The 24,617-nt window shown below is 41.1% G+C and overlaps 1 protein-coding gene across 5 annotated transcripts in view; it reads right to left on the reverse strand.

Annotated features, from left to right (window-relative positions):
* Positions 1–24,617, reverse strand: part of DAAM1 (dishevelled associated activator of morphogenesis 1) — a 181,938-nt gene that overhangs the window by 92,963 nt on the left and 64,358 nt on the right. For all 5 annotated transcript variants that reach the window (XM_080671981.1, XM_080671982.1, XM_080671979.1 and 2 more), the window contains one exon: positions 18,846–19,064. In XM_080671981.1, coding sequence (XP_080528107.1) covers positions 18,846–19,028 — 183 coding nt within the window. In that variant the 5' untranslated portion in view covers positions 19,029–19,064. The remainder of the gene's footprint in view (positions 1–18,845; positions 19,065–24,617) is intronic.

Consider the following 24,617-nt stretch of genomic DNA (forward strand, 5'->3'; position numbering starts at 1 on the left):
ACCTTCCACAGGTGACATATGTTCTGCAAACGCAAATGATGTTTAGATGGTTCCTAATGTATCTGTATATGTTCTCATGTCCAGTTATTTGTAGAAACTACCAGACTGTTCCAGCTGTTACTGAAACACATTTTCAAAATGACACTTGAAAGATTACCTAAACCACACTACTTATGGAGATCAATTTTTTTTCTCCCAGTCTTTAAAATATACTGGTTTATATGGGGACATGTAGAGAGTTGGAAAGTCAGGACAGTATGTTGACTCTGTGTAATTTGCACATGGTAGCCTGAGGATTAAGTTAAATAATCAGATTTTATTTTTTTATTTTTATTTATTTATTGATTAAGGTATTACATACGTGTCCTTATTCCCCCATTACCCCCCACCTCCCATTCATGCCCCGAACCCCCTGTTGTCTGTGTCCATTGATTAGGCTTACATGCATGCATATAAGTCCTTTGATTGATCTCTACCGCTTACCCCCACCCTCCCCTACCTTCCCTGAGGTTTGATGTTCTGATTGATGTTTCTCTGTCTCTGGATCTAATTTTGTTCATCAGTTTATGTTGTTCATTATATTCCACAAATGAGTGAGATCATGTGATATTTATCTTTCTCTGCCTGGCTTATTTCACTTAGCATAATGCTCTCCATCTCCATCCATGTTGTTGCAAATGGTAAGAACTCCTTTTTTACCGCAGCGTAGTATTCCATTGTGTAGATGTACCACAGTTTTTTAATCCACTCATCTGCTGATGGGCACTTAAGATGTTTCCAAATCTTAGCTATGGTGAATTGTGCTGCTATGAACATAGGGGGGGGGGGGCATATATCCTTTCTGATTCGTGTTTCTAGTTTATTGGGATATATTCCTAGAAGTGGGATGACTGGGTCAAATGGGAGTTCCATTTTTAGTTTTTTGAGGAAACTCCATGCTGTTACCCACAGTGGCTGCACCAGTCTGCATTCCCACCAGCAGTGCACGAGGGTTCCTTTTTCTCCACATCCTCGCCAGCACTTATCATTTGTTGATTTGTTGATAATAGCCATTCTGACAGGTGTGAGATGGTACCGCATTGCTGTTTTGATTTGCATCTCTCTGATGATTAGTGACTTTGAGCAGGTTTTCATATGTCTCTTGGCCTTCCTAGTATCTTCTTTCGGAAAGTGTCTATTTAGATCAGTTGCCCATTTTTTGATTGGGTTGTTTATCTTCTTTTTGTTAAGCTGCATGAGTTCCCTGTAAATGTTGGAGATTAAACCCTTATCGTTGATATCATTGGCAAATATGTTCTCCCATGCAGTGGGCTTTCTTGTTGTTTTACTGATGGTCTCCTTTGCTGTGCAAAAGCTTTTTATTTTGATGTAGTACCATTTGTTTATTTTCTCTCTAGTTTCCATTGCCCTAGGAGCAGTGTCAGTGAAGAAATTGCTTCGGCATATGTCAGAGATTTTTCTGCCTGTGGATTCCTCTAGTATTTTTATGGTTTCTCGTCTTATGTTTAAGTCCTTTATCCATTTTGAGTTTATTTTTGTGTATGGTGTAAGTTGAGGGTCCAGTTTCATTTTTTTGCATGTATCTGTCCAATTTTCCCAACACCATTTATTGAAGAGACTGTCTTGACTCCATTGTATGTTCATGCCTCCTTTGTCAAATATTAATTGAGCGTAGTCATTTGGGTCGATTTCTGGGTTCTCTATTCTATTCCATTGATCTATATGTCTGTTCTTGTGCCAGTACCAGGCAGTTTTGAGAACAGTGGCTTTGTAATAACAGCTTGAAATCTGGTATTGAGATCTCACCTACTTTGTTCTTCATTCTCAGGATTTCTGTGGCTATTCGGGGTCTTATTTTTATTCCAGATGAATTTTTGGAGAGTTCTTTCTAGGGCTGTGAAATATGCCTTTGGTATTTTAATAGGGAGTGCATTGAATCTATAGATTGCTTTGGATAGTATGATGTTGATTCTCCCAATCCATGAACATGGAATGTTCTTCCATCTGTTTACGTCTTCCTCTATCTCTTTTTTCAGTGTCCTGCAGTTTTCCGCGTAGAGGTCTTTTCCTCCGATTAAATTTATTCCTAGGTATCTCAATTTTTTTGGTGCGATGGTAAATGGGATTGCTTTTTTAGTTTCTTTTTCTGTAAGTTCACTATTGGTGTATAGAAATGCCATAGACTTCTTGACGTTAATTTTGTATCCTGCTACATTGCCGAAATCATTTATTAAGTCTATTAGTTTTTTGATGGAGTTTTTCGGGTTTTTTATGTACAATATCATGTCATCTGCAAATAAGCACAGCTTTACTTCTTCTTTTCCAATTTGTATGCCTTTTATTTCTTCTTCTTGTCTAATTGCAATGGCTAATACTTCCAGTACTATGTTGAACAGGAGTGGTAAGAGTGGTCATCCCTGTCTTGTTCCTGTTCTTAGGGGAAATGGTTTTAGTTTTTTTTCCCATTGAGTATGATGTTAGCTGTGGGTTTATCATACACAGCTTTTATTATGTTGAGGTTTGATCTTTCTATTCCCACCTTGCTGAGAGTTTTTATCAAGAAAGGGTGTTGGATTTTGTCAAATGCTTTTTCTGCATCAATTGATATGACTATGTGATTTTCATCTCTCAATTTGTTTATGTGATGTATCACATTTATTGATTTGCAGATATTGTACCATCCTTGCATTCCTGGGATAAACCCTACTTGGTCATGGTGTATGATCTTTCTGATGTACTGCTGGATCTGATTTGTTAGAATTTTGTTGAGGATTTTAGCATCTATGTTCATGAGGGATATTGGCGTATAATTCTCTTTCACTGAGTTGTCTTTATCTGGTTTTGGTATTAGGGTGATGCTGGCTTCATAGAAGAAGCTTGGAAGTGTTCCTTCCTCTTGAATTTCTTTGAATAGTCTGAGGAGGATAGGTTTTAGTTCTTCCTTGAATGTTTGGTAAAGCTCCCCTGTGAAGCCGTCTGGCCCCGGGCTTTTGTTTGCTTTTGATGACTGCTTTTTGATGACTGCTTCAATTTTTTCCATAGTTATTGGCCTATTGAGATGTTTAGATTCTTCCTGATTGAGTTTTGGAAGGTTATATTTTTCTAGGAATATGTCCATTTTCTCCAGGTTGTCCAGTGTGTTGGAATAGAGTTGTTTGTAGTATATTTTAACAATCCTTTGTATTTCGGCAGGATCTGTTGTTATTTCACCTCTTTCATTTCTGATTTTGTTTATTTGGGTCCTCTCTCTTTGCTTCTTGGTGAGCCTGGCTAGAGGTTCATCAATCTTGTTTATTCTTTCAAAGAACCAGCTCTTGGTTTTGTTGATCTTTTGTATTGTTTTTGTTTTGTTTTGTTTTGTTTTGTTTTTGTCTCAATGTCATTTATCTCCACTCTGATCTTTATTATTTCCTTCCTTCTGCTTACACTGGGCTTTTCTTGTTGCTCTCTTTCTAACTCTTTGAGTTGTAGGGTTAAGTAATTTATTACCATTGTTTTTTGCAGTAGACTTGTAGAGCTATGACCTTCCCTCTCAAGACTGCTTTCTCTGTGTCCCCTAGATTTTGGATTGTTGTGTTTTCATTGTCATTTGTTGCCATGATGTTTTTTATTTCTTCCTTGTTCTCTCTGGTAACCCAGTCATTGTTTAATAGCATGCTGTTTAGTCTCCATGTGTTTGATTTTTTTGGATTGATTTTATTGTAGTTGATCTCCAGTTTTATGCCACTGTGATCTGAGTAGATGCTTGATATGATTTCTATCTTTTTGAATTTTAAGAGACTTTGCCTATGACCCAACATATGCTCTATCTTTGAAAATGACCCAGGTACACTTGAGAAGAATGTATATTCTGTGGCTTTGGGGTGAAATGTTCTGAAGATGTCAATTAATTCCATTTGGTCTAGTGAGTCATTTAGGATTGATGTTTCTTTGCTGATTTTTTGTTTAGAGGATTTGTCCAATGGTGATAGTGGGGTATTAAAGTCTCCTACTATGATTGTATTGCTGTCAATGTCTCTTTTGATATCCTCCAGGAGTTTTTGTATGTATTTGGATGTTCCTGTATTGGGTGCATATATGTTTACCAGGGTTATTTCTTCTTGTTAGATTGCTCCCTTTAGTATTATGAAGTGGCCTTCCTTATCTCTTGTTATGTCCTTCACTTTGAGATATAATTTGTCAGATATAAGTATTACTACCCCAGCTTTATTTTCATTTCCATTCGCCTGAAAAACCTTTTTCTATCCCTTCATCCTCAGTCTGTGTGCGTCTTTTTCTTAGGTGGGTTTATTTTAGACAACAGATATATGGGTCTTGTTTTCTTATCCAATCCGTTACCCTATGTCTTTTGATTGGGGCATTTAATCCATTTACATTTAAAGTTATTATTGATAGGTGCTTATTTGTTGCCATTTTTATTCTTTACCCCTGTGTTCCTTCTTCGCTTCCTATTTCTTTTTTTTACAGCAGACCCTTTAGCATTTCTTGCATTGCTGGTTTGGTGGTAATAAATTCCCTTAGTCCTTTTTTGTCTGTGAAGCTCCTGATTTCACCTTCAATTTTGATTGATAGTCTTGCTGGGTACAGTATTCTTGGATTCAGACCCTTCCTTTGCATGACTTTGTATATTTAATTCTATTCCCTTTTGGCCTGATGAGTTTCTGTTGAGAAATCCGTTGCTAGTCTGATGGGGGTTCCTTTGTAGGTAACTTTCTGTCTCCCTCTGGCCGCTTTTAAGATTCTTACTTTGTCGTTGGTGTTTGCCAATTTAATTATAATGTGTTTTGGCGTCAGTCTTTTGGGGTTCATTTTGCTTGGGACTCTGTGAGCTTCTTGGATTTTTGTGGGTTTTTTCTTCCCTATATCAGGGAATTTTTCTGTCATTATTTCTTCAAACAGCTTTTCTATTCCTTGCTCAGTTTCCTCTCCTTCTGGAACCTCTATTATGCGGATGTTGTTTTGTTTCGTGTTGACCCAAAGTTCCCTTAGGCTCTCCTGCTTTTTAATTTTTTTTTCTTAAAGCTGCTCTACTTGGGTATTTTTTCCTACCTTGTCTTCTAGCTCACTGATGTGGTCCTCTGCTTCTTCTAGTCTACTCTTCATGCTTTCTATTGAGTTCTTTACAGCAGTGATGCCATTTTTCATTTCTTCTTGGTTCTTCTTCATTTCCTCTTGGTTCTTACTCATATTGTCAAAATTGTCTTCCATTCTTTTCAGCCACCTCATGACCATTTCTCTGAATTCTTTCTCTGGCAGGTTGCTTGACTCCATTTTGTTTACTTCCTTTATTGGTGATGCCTGCTTTTCTTTCATATGCGGGCTGTTTCTTTGTCTCCCCATGGTCTCTCTTCTCTGGGTGTCTGGTTATGTAGTTCTCTCTCTCCTGCATTGATTTAAAGGCACAAAATACAACACAACCAGGTACAACACACAAGGCACTGCACAGAAATGTATTCATGATATTAATAACCCCAAATGAAGGTGACCACCAGAGAAAGGCAAATTGGGAAACAGGAGAGAAAGAAGAAGAGAAAAAAGAAAAGAAAAGAAAAGAAAGTAGTGCCAAAATTAAATTGGGGAAAGAAAAAAAAAAGTAAGAGAGAAAAGAAAGAGAATAAGAAAGAAAAGGGGAACAAACTATATATGTGGGGAGAAAACTCCAATAGAACAGCCGCTAATCCCAGCAAATGCCAGCAACAAGTACCTGGAGATGAATAGAAACTACAAACAACAACCAATATCAAGTGAGGGGAGGGAAAACAGATGCAAAAAACAAACAAAAACAAAGCAAATTAAAAAAACAAAACAAAAAAAGAATAAGCAAAACAATCTCACAAACAAGCATAAAAATCGATATAATCAACATTCAAGCAAACAGCAACAAAAGGACAGAGAGAAAAACAATTTTTTGGATAGTGAAGACAGAGAAGAGAGAGGTGTATATGAACTTGGGGCAGGGGATTGGAAATTAGATATATAAGTAGGGTGAAATTTTAACAGGGGGTAAAAAGAAAGAATAGGGAAAATCTAAAGCAGGAAAAGGGTAAGAGAAACAGGACAACAAAAGGCAAAAGTTAGGAAGAAAGTGATGGCATAAAGGTAGAGTTGAGATAGAGTAGAATGATGCTAAAGGAAAGATGAAAATAGAATGTAGAACACTAATCTCTAAGTCAAATAAAGAGAAAATAAAATGATACTTTTTTTTAAAAAAGGTAAAATAGTAGTAGTAATGATACTGATTGAAAATAAAAATGTAATAATTAAAAAGGTAACATCAAGTGAAGAAAAAAGAAAAAAAATTAGTTTCTTAAGTAAAAGATGAAAAATAAAAATAAAAAAAAATAAAAATAAAATGTGTAGTCATTCACTTCCTCTATTATTTTGTTTGGCACGCCTGTTTCCCAGTCAGGACAGTGTTGCAGTTCCCTGCGTTCCACTGCTCCTCAGTGTTGTAAGCCAGTCCTTATTTTTAAGCAGGCAGTGTGTCTTACTTTCTTGTATTCCTTTATTTGTGATTACACAGGAGTCAATTTGTGATTCAGCCCCTGGGTGCAGTGTTTCTGGATTGACCTCCGGGTCTATAGGTCCTCTCTAGCCTGTGCTTAGATCCTGCTTTCCCTGTGGCACTCAATACCGGTTTGTGGGAGTGGGCTGCCCCAGAGCTGGTTCTCTGACGGTCACTCCCAGCTCTGATCCCCAGGTTCCAGAAAAACAACTTTCCCCTGCAGTTACCTAGGGTGTCCCCAACTGGATGATCCTATGTATTGGGCTCAGTAATCAGAAGCAAGGATTCAAAGAGGAAAAAGCGCAAGTGTGTGAACTCTGGGTCTGCGTGCAAGCCTGCGTAATCCCCTTTCCCCCCTTGTGTCCAAGCAGCCGGCATACTCCCAAAATTTTTAGGCTGTCCTTCTGCGTTAGATCAAAATGGGTTGCTTTTTAGAGATCCCCTCTGTTAGCAGCTCTGAGGTCCCCCTTCCACATTCACGGATCACGCCAGCCCCAACAGCCACGGATTTTTCTAGGTGCAGACTTCCCCTGGTCCTCCAGCTCCCGCAGTGTGCATGTTTCTCTGTCCTGCCGGGACCAGAGACCTCACCTTATCCCAGGTGAAATCTGACCTTTCCGTGGTGGAGTGTAGAGCTCCTCTGAATCTGCGTGTTTGCGCCAATTGGGGACTGGTGCTCTGGGGTTTGCAGCTGTTTGGTGGGTGCCGCAGTTGTAGATTTTCAGGCTTCTGATAACATCCACTTTCCCCTTCAAGATTGTGTGGTCTCTGCGTCCGAACCGGTGGCTCCAGGAGGGAACCCAGCAGCAGTGAGGGCTGCCCAGTCAGGGGAGCCCCATCTAGCAGTCCCCCACCTTCTCCTGGAGTATAGCTGTCCCTTAACTCTCTCCAACAGACACTCCCCGTGCGACCCTCAGCTGTTCTTTCTATCTGCTCCGGGACAAGGCTCGGGACACGTCTATCTATTCTGCTGCCATTTTTTTTCCTCCTAATCAGATTTTAAATTGTAGCCAAAAACTGAGTAGGTACATGCTGCGCAGAGTCTCTTTAAGACTCATAGTAATGAAATTCATCAGAGCCAATGGGACAACCATTTTCTTAATAACATTATTAAGTTCAGAGATGATTTTGCAGTATTTGTATTTAAAAAAAAATAGTTTCTTTCCTCCATGTCTCCAAGCCCCCCCACTTCAATCCCCATAATTTAAATTAAGAAGCACCCAGAAATAAAGGTAATGATAACAAAGTATGCAACACGCAGTCAAAATCTAAATTTAAAAGCCTGTAGAAAAGGACAATTGGAATAATCTAGTGCGATAAAATGTAAATTTAGGACTACAAGAAATAAAATGGTTTTGGGGTTTTAACTTAAACTTGACTGCATTTGGTTAGTGAATCAGAGGACAAGAAAGAAGCTTAAGAAGCCATGTTGACCATCTTACTGTCTCTAAGCAGACAGGACCTCAATCAGAACAAAGAAATGTGTGCTGCCCCCAGGGATGAAGGTCTACTGCCAACTCTACTTTGATTCTGAACCACCTGCGTCAACAATAGCACCCTGTATCATAGCCATCAGTTGACCGCAGGGCCAAAGTAACTTATTTATCAAGTTTTGGGTTTGGGATCATTTTTCGTCATATTTAAATTGACTGTACATTGCCAGCAGCTCACATCGACTTCATAGGAATTTTAGCACTTAAGCCCATATCTACATTCCCACTTCCCTTTGTGATATACTGCATATTTCCATGCTGTTCTAAATATTTTTCTATGTACTCATCGAGTTGATTTATCCAAAAATGCCACAGTGTTAAGAGGAGATCTATCCAACATTTTTTTCTTCTCTGTCAACTAATCATGTCCTTTACCTAAACAGAATTTTTTCTTTTGACCTTTATAGGTTTATCAAATAAAAATAATTTGTAACCTCATAGAAATAGAACAATTTTCATATCAATTCCTTCATTAGACCCTGATTTTTAGCTTCCAGACAACTGAAACTTTGAAACTATTCTATTTATATCTTTGAAGTCTGAATTCCTCTGCTTAATTGCTGAGCAATCCTTCACATTCTAATTAAGAAACAATAGATTTAAATTATGGCTCCTTACAACCAGTTTCTTTTTTCTTCAATCAGGTTAAAATTGTATGTTTTTGCTACCCAATCTTTTCATCTTTCTTGGAGACAGGGAACTGAATAGTAGCTCCTGTAAGAAACTTTCTATTCTTTAAAAAAAACATATTTTTATTTATTTCAGAGAGGAAGGGAGAGGGAGAAATAGATAGAAAGAAACATCAGTGATGAGAGAGAATCATTGATTGGCTGCCTATTGTATGCCCCCCACTTGGGATCGAGCCCACAACCTAGGCATATGTCCTGACCAGGAAACCTCAACTTCCTGGTTCATAGGTCGACGCTCAACCACTGAGCCACACCAGCAAGGCAGAAACTTTTTATTCTTAATCATGGTCTTAGTATAAAAGAAAAGTGTTAAAAATAAAGAGATAAAAGTGTTGAAACTATTCATCAATTCTGGTGAAAACAAAAGACTTTTTTTTTTTTTTAAATTAAAGAGAGCTTAAAATAGCCCTAGTAATAGTAATAAAATATTATGTTGGCAGCCTGAGAAGATGGGTAACAATTCACATGGATAGTAAAAGAACAAAATTTGTATGCTGGTAAATCCATGAGACTAATTTGGATTCCTGTAGCTTCTTTCATACCAAAGTGACTTCAGAATATGCTGAAAAAATGAAGAGATTACTGATGTAGGTCCCCAAGGGAGTTCACTTGGCACAGCTTACCTTGACTGAATTCATCTAACTCTGATACATCAACTAAATTCTCTCATTCCTTCTATCTTCATTTCTCAAATTCTATGCTGGCTACAATGTTAAGAATGTCCTCAGTACTTAATAAAATGGGCCTACAGTAAGTAATTATATTTATGAAGATACAAATCTTGCCATCATCCTACAGTATCCGTCATCACTACCTTCCTCATTGAGATTCTAACTACTGTTGACAATCATCCATAGTATAAATGGTATAAATAGTATTCATGACCGGTAATGAATTTCTCAGTAAGTTTTAAAAAAATATCTTAACGTTTCCTAAAAGGCACAACACTCTATATTATCCCAGAACGTGAGACCCATTGGCCAAATAAATGGCGGACTAAGAATTGGGTTTGGAAAAAGGCAGATTAACAACAACAACAAAAACATGGAACCCTAGCTGGTTTGGCTCAGTGGGTAAAGCATTGGCCTGTGGACTGAAGGGTCCCAGGTTCAATTCTGGTCAAGGGCACATGCCTGGGCTGCAGGCTCGATCCCCAGTAGGGGGTGTGCAGGAGGCAGCCAGTCAATGATTCTCATCATTGATGTTCCCTCTCCCTTCCTCTCTGAATCAATAAAAATATATTTAAAAAAACACAAAACGAAACATGGAAAATAGAACTGGTATTATTTTAGGCTTAGGAAAATTTGAGGGCATACTGCGTATTATTTCCAACTAGCTATAAATTCATAGTGATGTACAGTATTAGAAATGAAAGTTTCCTTCTAATCAGTTGTAAAACTGATTCCAGGTATACAATGTATGTGTTGTAAGACATGTGATTTACTATAGTACACTTCAAAAATAATAACCAGACTTGTCTGGTTTCTCACCTAAAATCTCACCAGGAAAAGCAGTGGGATATTATATGTTTCACAAGGCAAGAGAGCAGAGGAAAACTGGGAGGAGAAATCAAGTCCAATATCACTGTTCCCAGAGAATATCTGTAGGAAACTCTTAGTCCATCAACTCCTGGTGTATGCAGGAGTCTATGCATTGAGTAGAAAAGGGAAAGGGAATTTCTAGTAATTTTATTTCCAAGTTAAAGTAGCCAGAGGAGGTATGAATTGTAACAAGAAGGCATTTCACCTCAACAATTGGACTCAAAGGAAATACACTCAGAATGTACTCTGGAAGATATAACACCTTTTGCTAAACTTACCAAAACTTCACAGAGAAGGCAAAAAGCAATCATTATGTTTTGTAATATAACCAGGTAGCAAAACACTTTGGTATATTTAGTTCACTGAAAAAAAAAATGTAATTTTTTTTTTTTAAACAGAGGTACTTTCCTCTGATTCAGAAAAAGTCTGAGATATATAATTTAACCAACAATACAACCACCCCATCACCCTTTCCAGGCTCGCCTCTCAGAGCACCCAGTGCTCAGAGCCTCCTATTTCATGCTCCATCTCTATGAACTTTCATCTCCTTGAATCTTCCACATTTTTTCTCTCACCTCCCAGCACCCATGCATGCTGTTCTCATGATCAGTGCACTCTTTTCTCTCCTCTTTGCCTCAATAATTCCTTCTTGATTTTCATGTCATACAGTCAATGTCACTTCCTCCAGGAAACCTTTCACACTGGGTTAGGTGCCTGAGGGCCTTGGGGGTTGGTGTCAGTAAATAGTATCCTCCTTCCCTAGCAAGTTTGGAATGACCTGTGAGCTAAGCTAAGGAATCAACAAATGGAAATAAAAAGGTGGGAGAATCAACTTTTATCTGCAGACAAGTGGGCTTGCTGAGATTTCATGATGAACCAGACATTCAGCAATCACAAGGGTAGCTGCACAACTGCAGAACTCCCAAAGGGGGCTCTTCCTATGACATTTATAGCACCTCAGGTCACAGAATATGGGTTTTCTGAAAGCAGATTGATTTTCAGAGAAATACAGAACAGGAGAGAAACTGAGACGGAAGAGAAACTGGCACTGTTACTCCCCAGCAAGAGGGTTAGGTGAAGGAAACGGGACCTGTGAGTGGAACTTCCTCCTTGTAAAAAGAAAAAAAAGAAGAAAAAAAAAGAGGGGGGGGGAGTGAGGAGGGTAGAATACAGGTTATTTCCAGCAAAATGTACTGCTTGAGCATACCCCATCTCATAGTGGTTGGTCACATTGGGTAATACTGTGTGTTTAGTTACCTATTTCCCTCACCAGCCTCTCAAAGTCACAAAGGACCATGTCTGTTTTGTTCACCATTTACTTCAGGGCCTGGCACAGAGTAGGCACTTAACACACATACAGATCAAAAGAATTGGTCTGCCAATTAATGACACATTCTTCTGTTCATCCCAAAGAAATCTCCTATTACTAACATTGACATGGAAAAGTTGCTTGAGTAAAAACAGTGTATAGAATTGTCATACCTAGAACTCTTCAAATAGGTTGGTGGGGATAACCTTAAGACCTTTAAAAGCCTGTAGGAAAGACAAGACTTCAGCTGAATCTTATTTTATGGGATGGGTGTTGGGTCTCAGATTGGTTATGATTCTGACTTGTGCCTGAGACAGAGATGAGGCAGGGAAGGTAATACAGGAAAAAAGTATTGATACTTTTTTGTATAATAGGCATAAAATGTATGGTTAGCAGAGGTTACACAAACTCTCAAGAGTTGGCAAATATGTGGAGAAACTGGAACCCTCATACTTTGTTGATGGGAATGTAAAATGGTGCAGCCACTTTGGAAAACAGTCTGGCAGTTCCTCAAAAGTTAAATAGTATTACCATATGACCCAGCAATTCTACTCCATGAGAATTAAAAATATATTTCCACACAAAGACTTGTGAATGAATGTTTATAGCAGCATAATTCATGATAAAGACCGACAACAACCTAAATGTCTATCAATGATAAATGGATAAACAAAATGTGGTATGTCCTTACACTGGAATATTATTTGGCAATAGAAAGAAATGACGTATTTATACATGCTACAACAAGGATAAAAACCCTGAAAACATTTGTACTAAGTGAAAGAAGCCAGTCACAAATGACTACACATGACCACATATTACATGATTTCATTTCTATAAAATGCTCAGAATAGGCAAATTCACAGAAACAGAAAGTGGTTGCCAAGAGATGGTCAGGTTGGGGAAAAACGGGGAGTGACAGTGCTTTTGGGGGTGATAAAAATATTCTGAAATTTATTGCACAATTCTGTAAATATATTAAAAGCCAGTGAACTGGCCGGAACCGGTTTGGCTCAGTGGATAGAGCGTCGGCCTGTGGACTGGAGGGTCCCAGGTTCGATTCCGGTCGGGGGCACGTGCCTTGGTTGCGGGCACATCCCCAGTAGGAGGTGTGCAGGAGGCAGCTGATTGATGTTTCTCTCTCATCGATGTTTCTGGCTCTCTATCCCTCTCCCTTCCTCTCTGTAAAATATCAATAAAATATATTTAAAAAATAAAAATAAAAAAAAATAAAAGCCAGTGAACTGTACACTTCAAATAGGTTAATTATATGGCATGTGAATTATATCTCAATAAAGTTATTTTTTTTTTAAATAGGCAGGGTGTGGGACTGGGACCTCCAGAAACCACTACTTTCTGAAATTGGATTGATTCTGTTTCTCCTGCTATGACAGGGAACCTGCTAGAGAACAAGGCACTCCTTGCTGCCCATCTTCTTTAAAGATTCACGTGGCTGACCTCCCATACAGGCCTGCTTTATTTATGAGATGATAAGGTTGCAGTAAGCTATTCTGAAAGTAACCTATTTAGTATCACTTTTAAAAACATTAAATGAGTAACTCATCTGACAAGGCCAAGGAAACTAGCTTACAACAACCAGCTATAATGAGATGCTTTCCAACAGATACAAAGGTAAAATGGCCTGAAAGTTGGGACCCACATTGGCTCGCTCACAGCACGCAGATTAGCTTTCAAGAAAAGGAAACGTCTGGGATATATGCTTACTGTTGTGCCCAGAAAACACGTGAATTATCTCCCTGCACTAGGATGTGGGATGTACAGCACCTACTAGGTGTTAGCCCTTTAAAAGACGTTATCTGCTTTAATCTTCATACCAACCTACAGGAGAGGAGGTATAACCCCTCTTTTACAGATAATAAACTCAAATTCCAACAGAAACAACCTAAAAGGAGTTAGCTAAGTTGCAGAGTGGTCTGACTCCAGAGGCCATGCACTCTCCGCCTCCCCACGTGGCCTCCCTCTCCTGGGAATTGGCAGAGGCAGAACTGCTTCTGCGACTGCTCAAGAGAATCCAGGACAGAGGTTTCCAGTGGCTCTGAGTCCACTTCCTTGTCCCAGGACACCTTTGACAGTTGGATAGATTGTGGTCTAAGTCCCTAAAATCAGAAGTAGACAAAAATTCATCCGTTACTCACCAGGACAGATACAAACCTCAAGATAATTTGTTTTCCAATGGTTTCAGCCTCAAGTTCTGGTTTGGCATTAGCTTTTTAACAACTAACAGCTGTAGGCAATTTTCACATAGAATAAAGACATCACTAAGGCAGAACATGGAATTTTCTCCCTTATGAAGACACAACAATGAGCTGTCTTCAAGATGTATATGGAGCTGCCACCACATAGGCCCTGGCTCACGTCTTAATTGGGGAAGATGACAGAACACCATTGAAAGGACAGTGGATGTGGATGCTTTGAGGGTACAAGCTCTGCCCACCAGCTCCACAACCACCAAGGAGGTCTTCACCTATCAACAACATCTGTCTTCTTAGGTTGACTTTGATTTTAAAATGCTTTAAGTGGGAAATAAACCAAGCCTGCCAATGCCTCATTATTGCTCGTCTTGGTGGCCATCATGGCAGGTGGTTCACTGCCCCTCCCTAGGAGAAGACTGTGTCCTCCACCCACACCAACGACCTCAGGCTTGGCCAGATGACTTATGGTGACAGTCATTTTTTTTGTACCATATTTTTTTTCTTATCTTGTTCTTTTTTAAAATAAATCTTTATTGTTCAGATTATTACAGTTGTTCCTCTTCCCCTCCCCCATAGCTCCCCGCCACCCAGTCCCCCCCCCCCTCTGCCCTTACCCCCCACCCCCACTGTCCTCATCCATAGGTGTACGATTTTTGTCCAGTCTCTTCCCACACCACCCACACCCCTTTCCCCCCAAGGATTGTCAGTCCACTTCCTTTCTATGCTCCTGATTCTATTATATTCACCAGTTTAATCTGTTCATCAGATTTTTTAAAATTTCTTTATTGATTAAGGTATTACATATGTGTCCTTATTCCCCCATTACCCCCCACCTCCTATTCATGCCCCCACCCCCCTGTTGTCTGTGTCCATTGATTAGGCTTATATGCATGCATATAAGTCCTTTGGTTGATCCAGATTTTTTATTCACTTGATTTTTAGATTCACTTGTTGATAGATATGTATTTGTTGTTCATAATTTTTATCTTTACCTTTTTCTTCTTCTTCCTCTTCTTAAAAAATACCTTTCAGCATTTCATATAATACTGGTTTGGCAGTGATAAACTCCAAACTCCTTTAGCTTTTTCGTATCTGTGAAGCTCTTTATCTGCCCTTCAATTCTGAATGATAGCTTTGCTGGGTAGAGTAATCTTGGTTGTAGGTTCTTGCTATTCATCACTTTGAATATTTCTTGCCACTCCCGTCTGGCCTGCATAGTTTCTGTTGAGAAATCAGTTGACAATCGTATGGGTGCTCCCTTGTAGGTAACTAACTGTTTTTCTCTTGCTGCTTTTAATATTCTCTCTTTGTCTTTTGCTCTTGGCATTTTAATTATGATGTGTCTTGGTGTGGTCCTCTTTGGATTCCTTTTGTTTGGGGTTCTGTGCGCTTCCTGGACTTGTAAGTCTATTTCTTTCACCAGGCGGGGGAAGTTTTCAGTCATTATTTCTTCAAATAGGTTTTCAGTATCTTGCTCTCTCTCTTCTTCTGGCACCCCCATAATTCTGATGTTGGTACGCTTGAAGTTGTCCCAGAGGCTCCTTACACTATCTTCATATTTTTTTATTCTTTTTTCTTTTTGCTTTTCCAGTTGAGTGTTTTTTGCTTCTTTGTATTTCAGATCTTTGACTTGATTCTTGTGATCCTCTAGTCTGCTGTTGGATCTCTGTATATTATTCTTTATTTCAGTCAGAGTATGCTTAATTTCTAGTTGGTCCTTTTTCATATCCTCGAGGGTCTCACTAAATTTATCGGAGGTTTCTAGAAGATTCTTGAATAACGTTATAACCATGGTTTTGAACTCTATATCCTCATTTCTTTCATTTGTGACCTGTTTCTTTGTCTCCGCATTTTGGCTGCTTCCCTGAGTTGATAGAGTGGCTTTGTGTGCTAGGTGTCCTATAGGTCCCAGTGGCTCAGCCTCCCCAGTTACCTGAGGTGGACACTCTTGGTGCACCCCTTTGTGGGTTGTGTGCAAAGTCTTGTTGTAGTTAAGCCTTGATTGCTGTTAGTATCACTGGGAGGAATTGACCTCCAGGCCAACAGGCTGTGAGGATCAGCTGTGTCTACGATGGGAGAACTTCTGTGCTGGAGACACCCTTATGAGGCTAGACTTGCTTCAGTGGGGCTTTGGTGCTCACTGAGTCTGCCCCTGAGTGTGTCCCTTATGGATCTGAGGAGTTGTAATCTGGATGATCCCACTCTGAGCCCTGGGTACACTGGCTTTTGGATCTCCAAGGAGGTGCTAATTTAGCCTCTGCCTGAGGCCACACAGCAGGAGCTATGGAGAGATCTGCAGATTCCTCTTCTTTGTTTGGGTTTTGGAGGTGCCCAGATGAGGCCCAGCTGTGAAGCAATGCAAGCTGCTGTGGGGCCTTGGGCCTTCTTTTGGATGTTCTGAGTCTCACTGACTCAGCTGCAGTTTGTTAGGTAATTTTAGATTTCAAAGGACCAGGCCATTCATATGCAAAAGCCTCTGCACACAGGTTGGGTGGGGCGGGGTCTCAGGGAATTAACACGGCGGAGCAAACAGCAATGGCTGATCCTCAGCCCTGCCCTAAGAGGCCCTGGGGTCTCAGTGTCTCTTGGTAATCGCTGCAAGCACCTCTGAGAGAAAGCCACCCTCAAGTTCCGCCCAATGCCAGATAGTCCAGTTTCTCCCCGTATGAGTCTGGGTCCCCAGAGTCTTGCCCGGAACTGGAGTTCAGAGCAGTCAGGAGCTTGTGTCTCCCTCCTGTTTGAGAAAAACAACCGCGTACTCATTTGCCAGCCCTTTCCGCGCGCGCGCCTCCATACCTCTGCATTTTACTTCTGCACCTCCTCTGAGTCTCAGTGTGCTTTTCTCTTTCCTTCTAGTTGTAGAATTTCCACTCAGCCAGCCTTCCTGTGGTTCTGGATGATGTCCATTTTGTCTTTTAGTTGTAGTTTTGAAGTGGTTGTGCGAGGCAGCAAGTTCAGGTATTTACCTATGCCACCATCTTGGTTTATCTTATGGTGCCAGTCTTTACTGAAGGATGATACATCCCTGCCCTGTGAACTCAGGAGTGGCCATGTGATTTGCCTTGGCCAAAGAAATGTGGGCAGAAGTGACATGTGTCATTTCCAAGCACAAGCTTAGAGCCCACTTGCAGTTTACCATGTCTTTTTTTTTTCTTTTTTATTGAATTTATTGGGGTGACATTGGTTAATAAAATTATAAAGGTTTCAGGTGTACAATTCTCCAATACATCATCTATATATTGTGTTGCATATTCACCACCCCAAGTACCATGTCTCTCTTTCCTCTTCCAGTAGTGTTGGGTCTTGGATAGAAGATGGAGAAGAGCAGAACCACAGCTGACCCACACTGGTTTCATTTGCTGCTGTAACCACTTAGGTTTTGCTACAGAAAAATCTAGCTTAAGATGACTAAGACTATCATTAATATTGATCCCCTCCACTTCCCTTCTCACCTTCAATTGCTCCTCACAACTCACTTCCTCCAGAAAGTTTTCCTTGACCATCCTCCTCACCAACAACACCACCACAACCCATTTACACGCAATCTAAGCATAAGTGGGCTGTGCTTCTTCCTTTGGTGCATTATACCTTTATTGGCCCCCTTTTGCTACTGAAACTGTCAGCTCTTTGGGAGCAGGTCCCAGTTTTCTATTTTGAACATCCTCATTAACACTTAGAACAGAGTCTGTATGCAGTGAAGATGGCAGAGGGTAGATTGCTGAAACTCTGAAATACTCAATATCATAAAGTACAAAGGTGCTGCCAAGAGTCATCTCTTCTTTTTGCCAACCAGTCTGGTTGGTAATAGGCCCATTAATCTACTCCAGAGACTGGAACTCAAATAACAGCTTCATGCATAATACTCCCTCATATTGGCTTCTCTTGTAGGAAAAGCTTAGAGGTGAATTCTGGTCTAGAAGAGCTGAGGTGACAATCAGTTTAGTTAATACCCCTGGAGGGAAGTGACACAGCCAATATTACTTTTTTGACACAGTCATGCAAAACAATAGCACTCTCTGCTATCTACTCAATAATACAAATGGTCTGATTAGAACTAACTCAATTATAAAATGCCAGTGGTAACCAAGGTGTGTAGAGTACTAATGTAACACTTATTGAGCACCAATGAGGACCAGGCATTGGGCCATGTATTATTCTCATTTAAACATTACATCAAATTAGGAGAAAGTATTATTTTTTCCTCCACTTCCCAGAAGACAAGCTCAGAAAAAGCATATGCTTTTTCCATACTTATACAGATAATAAAGTCAGAACAGTAATTTGAACCAAGGTCTTCCTAATCACTATGTCAGTGCCATAATATCCTCTTGAAACCTGGGATGGAAAGAAACACCATTTTGGAGCTGCTTGAAAAGCTAATTTGAAGAAAGCCCTTACATCTCTTAGTAAATGGGTCCCACACCAGCTACACCTCTCATTTCAGTATAGTGGATTCTAAAATAAAACAGTATCTATAAAAAGTTTCTCACAACAGTTATTGGGTCCTACATCAGACACATCTCTCACTTCAGTATAGTGGATTCTCAAATATGATAGTATCTATAAAAAGTTTCCCACAACAGTTATTATTGCAATCCTATCATTAGGCTAACTAATTATACTGTGCTTAAGTAATAATGTCTTTCATCAAAGGGTCAAGGACAGGAGGGGTAGTACGACTAATTTTTAAAAAGACATTACTATTGTTCACTGGGAGTGGGAATGGAGGAAACACTGGGGACTCCCATGAGGAATAAAGCAGGTGAGGGAACTGTTTGTGCACACAAGTACAGAATCAGGTTGGGATGGAGAAGAATTAGAAAGGATAACTTAGGATGCAGTACTGCCACATATTTGAAGACCTAAAGGTTTCAATAGCTCCACTTAAAGCACCAGCAAGGCCCTTTAATGTAGTAATGCTTCCTTCTCTCTTTCCACAGGCTCAGTGCTAACAGCGGGGCTGAAGACATAAGGGACAGACTGGGGTCATGTCACTGAAGCAGGGCAAGTCCATGGCTAACAAAACCAAACCACTCATATCCTCTCCTCTCCCTCCTAGCTCCAATCACTGTTAGGATGGAAGTCTGGGACTTACCACGAGTTCACTGAACATGACGTCCAGCTCCTCCACAGGGGGCATGGGTAACGCTGGTTCCATGGTCTGAAGTGCAAAGTTGCTATCATTTCGCAGCCGATAAGTGATTTCTGGGTGATCATTATTGCGGAAACAGCAAAAGATGAATGAAATCCCCCGTCCACCTCTCTTCCTTGGGGCCATGGCTGAATTCTGTTCTATTTCTTGAGTGACTACACGCTGCAAAAAGAGGGACATGACATGGTTAAGAGTGCAAAGAAAATACAATATATATCTTACCTAATAAAAGAGGAACATGCAAATTAACCATCACTCCGCTACGCCCACAGCCAATCAGAGTATGCAAATTAACCAAACACAGATGGAGGTTAATTCGCATATGCAGGCGGGACCAGCCAGTAGGGGCATGGTGCCTGCTATGAGGGAAAGGGGGACAGCGGAGGGAGCTACTGGAGTGGTGCTCCAGACAGAAGCGGGGACTTGCCGGCTCCTGCGGACTTGCTGGCTCCAGGCGGGCTGGGAGCAGGGACGTGCCGGCTCCTGGGCAGCTGGGAGTGAAGCCAGGGGAAGGAAGGCCTATTCCTGAATGAATATTGTGCAATGGGCCTCTAGTGTGTGTGTATGTGTGTGTGTGTGTGTATATATATATATATATATATATATATATATATATATATATATATATATATAAATCCGACCAATTCAAGAAAGAGCCCTCTGCACTGGAGGCATGGCAGGGCATAGAGAGTAACCCAAGGGGGTTTGGAGTCCACTTGGGCAAAGAGCACATGTCCTTCTATTCAATTGTTGAATGTTTCCTATGGCCAACTGCTGGGCAAACAGTACAACGCCAGTCAGTCCACACCACCACAGGCGCTGCTGTCACATTGGGCTACTGGCCATTCTTTGTACATCACATTCTCTTTCCTGCCAAACCATTTTGTTGTTATTCTCTGTGTATGAATCCTGTCTCTTCCTTGCCCCCAGAAGACCTCATCCTTTATAGTTCAATTCTAACTTTCCCTTCCCCAAGTAGAACTAATAATATACAGCTAAGGCAGTCCAGCTCATGTCACTTTCTCTCTTAGTTTTTTAGGAGTGTGTCTTCCTGTTAGACTATGATAACTCAAATTGGGGGAAGGAGCAAAGTATTAAGCATTTGACGGCTCTAGTGCCTTGCACAGTGCTGGGAAGATAGGAGGTACTCAGTTAATGTTTAGTGTTGAATAATTAAACTTATAACAAAGGAAGTGTGATTTAACATGAGCTAGAAGGGTCAGATATTTTCAAACATAAAAGATACAATTGAGTTTACCAATAGGGAGATGGTTAAATAAATTATGGTATATTCACATAAAGAATGCTTTGTACTCATTAAAAAGAACAGGCATCTATGTATCTAGATATGAAAAAAATGTTCAAGATGCTATATTATATATATACCACATTATAGGATTACATGTTTTAAAGCATTTATGAATATATTAGTGACCCAGTGCACGAAATTGGGCGAGACCCGGGACCCCGCCCGCGGTGCAGGACGCCCTGAGTCCCAGAGTGCCGCCCTGATGCACCACCTCCAGGCCGCATGGAGCCACAGGGCCCTGCCTCCTGGTGATGGATTGTGATGGCGTGAGGACCACCTAGGATTTTATTAGTAAGATGTAAGTGTTAACAGCAATAACCTCCAAAATAAAAATAGGTAATTAGAGAACTATTCCTTTTCACTTTATACCCTTTGGGTTGGAATTCTTACCCCCAAAAAAACCCATTTTTAATGATTGCATAGTTTTTTAAAACTACATGTATTGGCCTGCAAAAATAGACTGTCAAGTGAAAAAAGCAAAAACCCAAATTACTTATATGTAAATGCATAGCAAAAGGCTTGGAAAGATACACAACACATTCCTGTTTCTGAAAGAGAAAGTGGACTGGGAAAAGGAAGAAAGGAAACATTCTTTTATATTTTACACACACACACACACACACACACACACACACACACACATATGTATAACTTTTGTCTATTTTCAAATTTTAAAAAGAGACAGAGTAGAAAGAAAAAAGGAAAAGGAAGGGTGTGTGATTTGGCCCTTCATGATTTATAAGGGCAGAGGAGGAAAAATCACCTGTGGAGGGAACATGGAAGAAAAAGTGGTGTAAATTTCAGGGAGGAGCCATGGAGAGTCAAACTAGAGAGGGGTGCTGGTGTGGAGAAGCTGCAGCCCAGGGTGAGGAGCCTGGATTTATCCCACATTTAGAAGCCTCTTCTGAGAGAGAGAGAGGGAGAGAGAAAGAGAGAGAGGGAGAAGAGAGAGAGGGAGAGAGAGAGAGGGAGAGAGAGAGAGAGAGAGGGAGAAGAGAGAGAGGGAGAGAGAGAGAGGGAAAGAGAAAGAGGAGGGGAGAGAGGGGGGAGAGAGAGAGAGAGAGAGAGAGAGAGAGAGAGAGAGAGAGAGAGAGAAAACAAATTGTTGAGTCTTGATTTGTTTCATTTTTTAAGAGTTGTGGGCAGGCGACCTTGCTGAAGAAACTACAATGAATGCTGAGCACCCTCACAGAGAGTAGATTGCAGATAATCAGACTATGTTATTAGTGTCACCATCCTGATAATGTCAGCATGCCCTGATGCAGGGCTAACACTACTGCAGGCACATCCTGAATAGGAACTGAAGAATTGAGGGGCAGGCAGAGGTTTGCACTATCCTTGAACTGGTTTCAGGACTGATACTCAGAAAGAGAAACAGAGCTGTGTCATCCCCAAGGTTAAATTTAAAACAAATGAGTAGCTTTTATAAGAAGACATAAGGAAGAACTTCCTAATGTCTGTGAATGGGATAGATGGAAGTGAGAAGTCCCTGGCTCTACGTAAGGTGTAAGGTATCCCAAATATTAGATGGGAGATGGGGGAGAAAGTAGAGATTTTCACTGGGTGCTAATTCCAGCAGCTTGCTTTGATCCATTTTGGATCTTGAATGATTAGTTATTAATTTTATTTTATGAAAACCTCCTGTGGCTATTCACTGTAATTATAAGACTATGCAAAGGCCATCAACAGCAGCCAAGGGTCTCCAAAATCTAGCCTCTGTCTGTCTCTTCTCACCATGTAACATTCTTTTATGAGTAACCGCATTTCAACTACACTGGCCATGTTGGTTCCTACCTCAGGACCTTTGCATCAGCTGTGCCCTTAACTGGTATGTTCTGGCTCATATTTGTGCACAGTAACTCATCCTCATCATTATGACCTCAGTATGAATTTCACTTTCTCAGAGAAGACATACCTATATGCAACAGTCCTCCTCCCATGCCCCAGTCATTCTCTATCCCTTTAACCTGGGTGTTCTCATGGCAGTTACCACTACTTGAAATTGTGGTAGGCAGTTAGACAGATATTAGCGGAGCAAGGACGATGGGCCAAGTACAGAAGGTCACCAGGGTGGAAAGCCTCAGGTGCCTAGGAACGGATAATTGTAGGGTAAGACCTCGTCCTCAGGGTGACCCTTCCTCACCTAGCATATTGCTAGTCTAGTGGTTTGGACCCCCTGATCTTTCCTCCCTAGAGATACATGTAGACCTTAGTTCTATTTCAGCTCCAGGCCCAGAAAAGCAACAAAACCAGACAAGGGTTGCCCTAGCTGACCTTAGGACCAGCTGCATTGGATAATGACCCCCTGCCATGGCCCCGACCTAGACCCTGAAAGGACACACCTGCAAAGCTGTTGAATACTCTAAGATCTTCCTCTGGGACCTCCCATAAAAATCTCCACCCTTAAAACCTTTAGGACAGAGGACCCAGGGAGCTCTCCCTCCACAGAGCAAACCCATCGGTCTCCCCTCCTCTCCATCTCCATCTCCTTCCCTCTAGGCATGTCACCATTTCCCTCCTCATTCCCAAACTAGAGGGCCCTTCTTTTGCCTCTGTACCTTGTTTCCTAAGCCATTTCTTCTACCACTCATTTCTTCCATCTCTGTGATTTCCTAAATAAATGTTCTCTTATATTTTGTATCTTGGCTCTGAATTCTTTCCTAGCTAGACTCAACTTGCTGAACCCAGGTCCGGTCTGGCCCCACTGGTCTAACTCCTGGTACTGTTCCCATCACCACCAACAAAACTATCTTATTTGGTTATTTCATGGGGCAAGGGTCTTGCATATATTGTTCATTGCTCTGTCCCCAGCACATGACAGTACACGGGACACATGTACTAACTTACTCATTGAAATGAGGTCTGTGCCCTCAGCATTTTGTGACCCCATGATGCACAGCCAACAGAGTAATTTATGATCTGGGTCTTTCTTCCACCATTGAAGTGTCAAATCCAAAAAGAAAAGTGCCCACCACTAGTGTTGATTAGTGCCTCACACATATAGGAATATAACCAAAGTACTTGGGAAATGAATAGAAAGACAATTGCTTTAGTTTTGCAATGTACAAGTTGTTTCAGTTAAACGCAAGTTATGTTACATTCTGGCTGTACTGAGGAGGGGTGCAGAGGAAATGCTAAAATCTAAAAATCAGTCCAAAGCATTTTTTAAGTCTTAAAAAAAATGTCAATAGTTCTATAAACCAAGAATATGAGAGTCTTCGCTAGTTTTTAAGATGTGTACTAAGATACAGAGCTTATTACAATTAAGAAACTAATTGAGCCCTAGCCGGTTTAGCTTAGTGGATAGAGCATCGGCCTGCGGACCACAGGGTCCCAGGTTCGATTCCATTCAAAGACACATAACTCAGTTGCAGGCTCTTCCTCCCTGGCCTGGGTCCTGGTCAGGGCATGTTCAGGAGGCAACCAATCAATATGTTTCTCTTACATCAATGCTTCAGTCTTTCCCTCTCTCTTCCACTCTCTCTGAAAATCAATAGAAAAATATCCTTGGGGGAGAAACAAAGATGGCGGCATAGGTAAACACCTGAACTGCTGCCTCACACAACAATTTCAAAACTACAACTAAAAGACAAAACGGACATCATCCAGAACCACAGGAAGGCTGGCTGAGTGGAAATTCTACAACTAGAAGGAAAGAGAAAAGCACACTGAGACTCAGAGGAGCTGCAGGAGGCAGAGGTACTGAGACACGCGCGCGGAGAGGACTGGCAACTGAGTGCACGGCTAGCTTTCTCAAGCGGGAGGGAGACAAAAGCTCCCAACTGCACTGAACTCCAGTTCCGGGCGAGACTCTGGGGACCCAGACTCATACGGGGTGAAACTGGACTGTCAGGAAAGAGAAAAGCACACTGAGACTCAGAGGAACTGCGGAACGCAGAGGTACCGAAGCGCACGTGCGGAGAGGGCGGGCAACTAAGTATGCGGTTGGCTTTCTCAAGCAACCGGGAGGGAGAAAAAGCTCCCGACTGCACTGAACTCCAGTTCTGGGTGAGACTCTGGGGACTCAGACTCATTTGGGGAGAAACTGGACTGTCTGGCAGCGGGCGAAACTCGAGGGCAGCTTTCTCTCAGAGGTGCTTGCAGTGATTACCACGGGACTCTGAGATACAGGGCCTATTAGGGCAGGGCTGATGGGAAATCAATGCTGTCTGCTCTTCCCTGAGACTCTGCCCCATCCAAGCTGAGCACAGAGGCTTTTGCAAGTCTTGTCTCATAAGAGTGTCTCCAGCACAGAAGTTCTCCCAGTGTAGACACAGCTGATCCTCACAGCCTATTGGCCTGGAGGTCAATTCCTCCCAGTGATACCAACAACAATCAAGGCTTAACTACAACAAGACTGTGCACACAACCCACAAAGGGGTGCACCAAGAGTGTCCACCTCAGGT

The sequence above is a fragment of the Plecotus auritus genome (assembly GCF_963455305.1).
Source record: "Plecotus auritus genome assembly, chromosome: 1".
NCBI classification, from domain to species: domain Eukaryota; kingdom Metazoa; phylum Chordata; class Mammalia; order Chiroptera; family Vespertilionidae; genus Plecotus; species Plecotus auritus.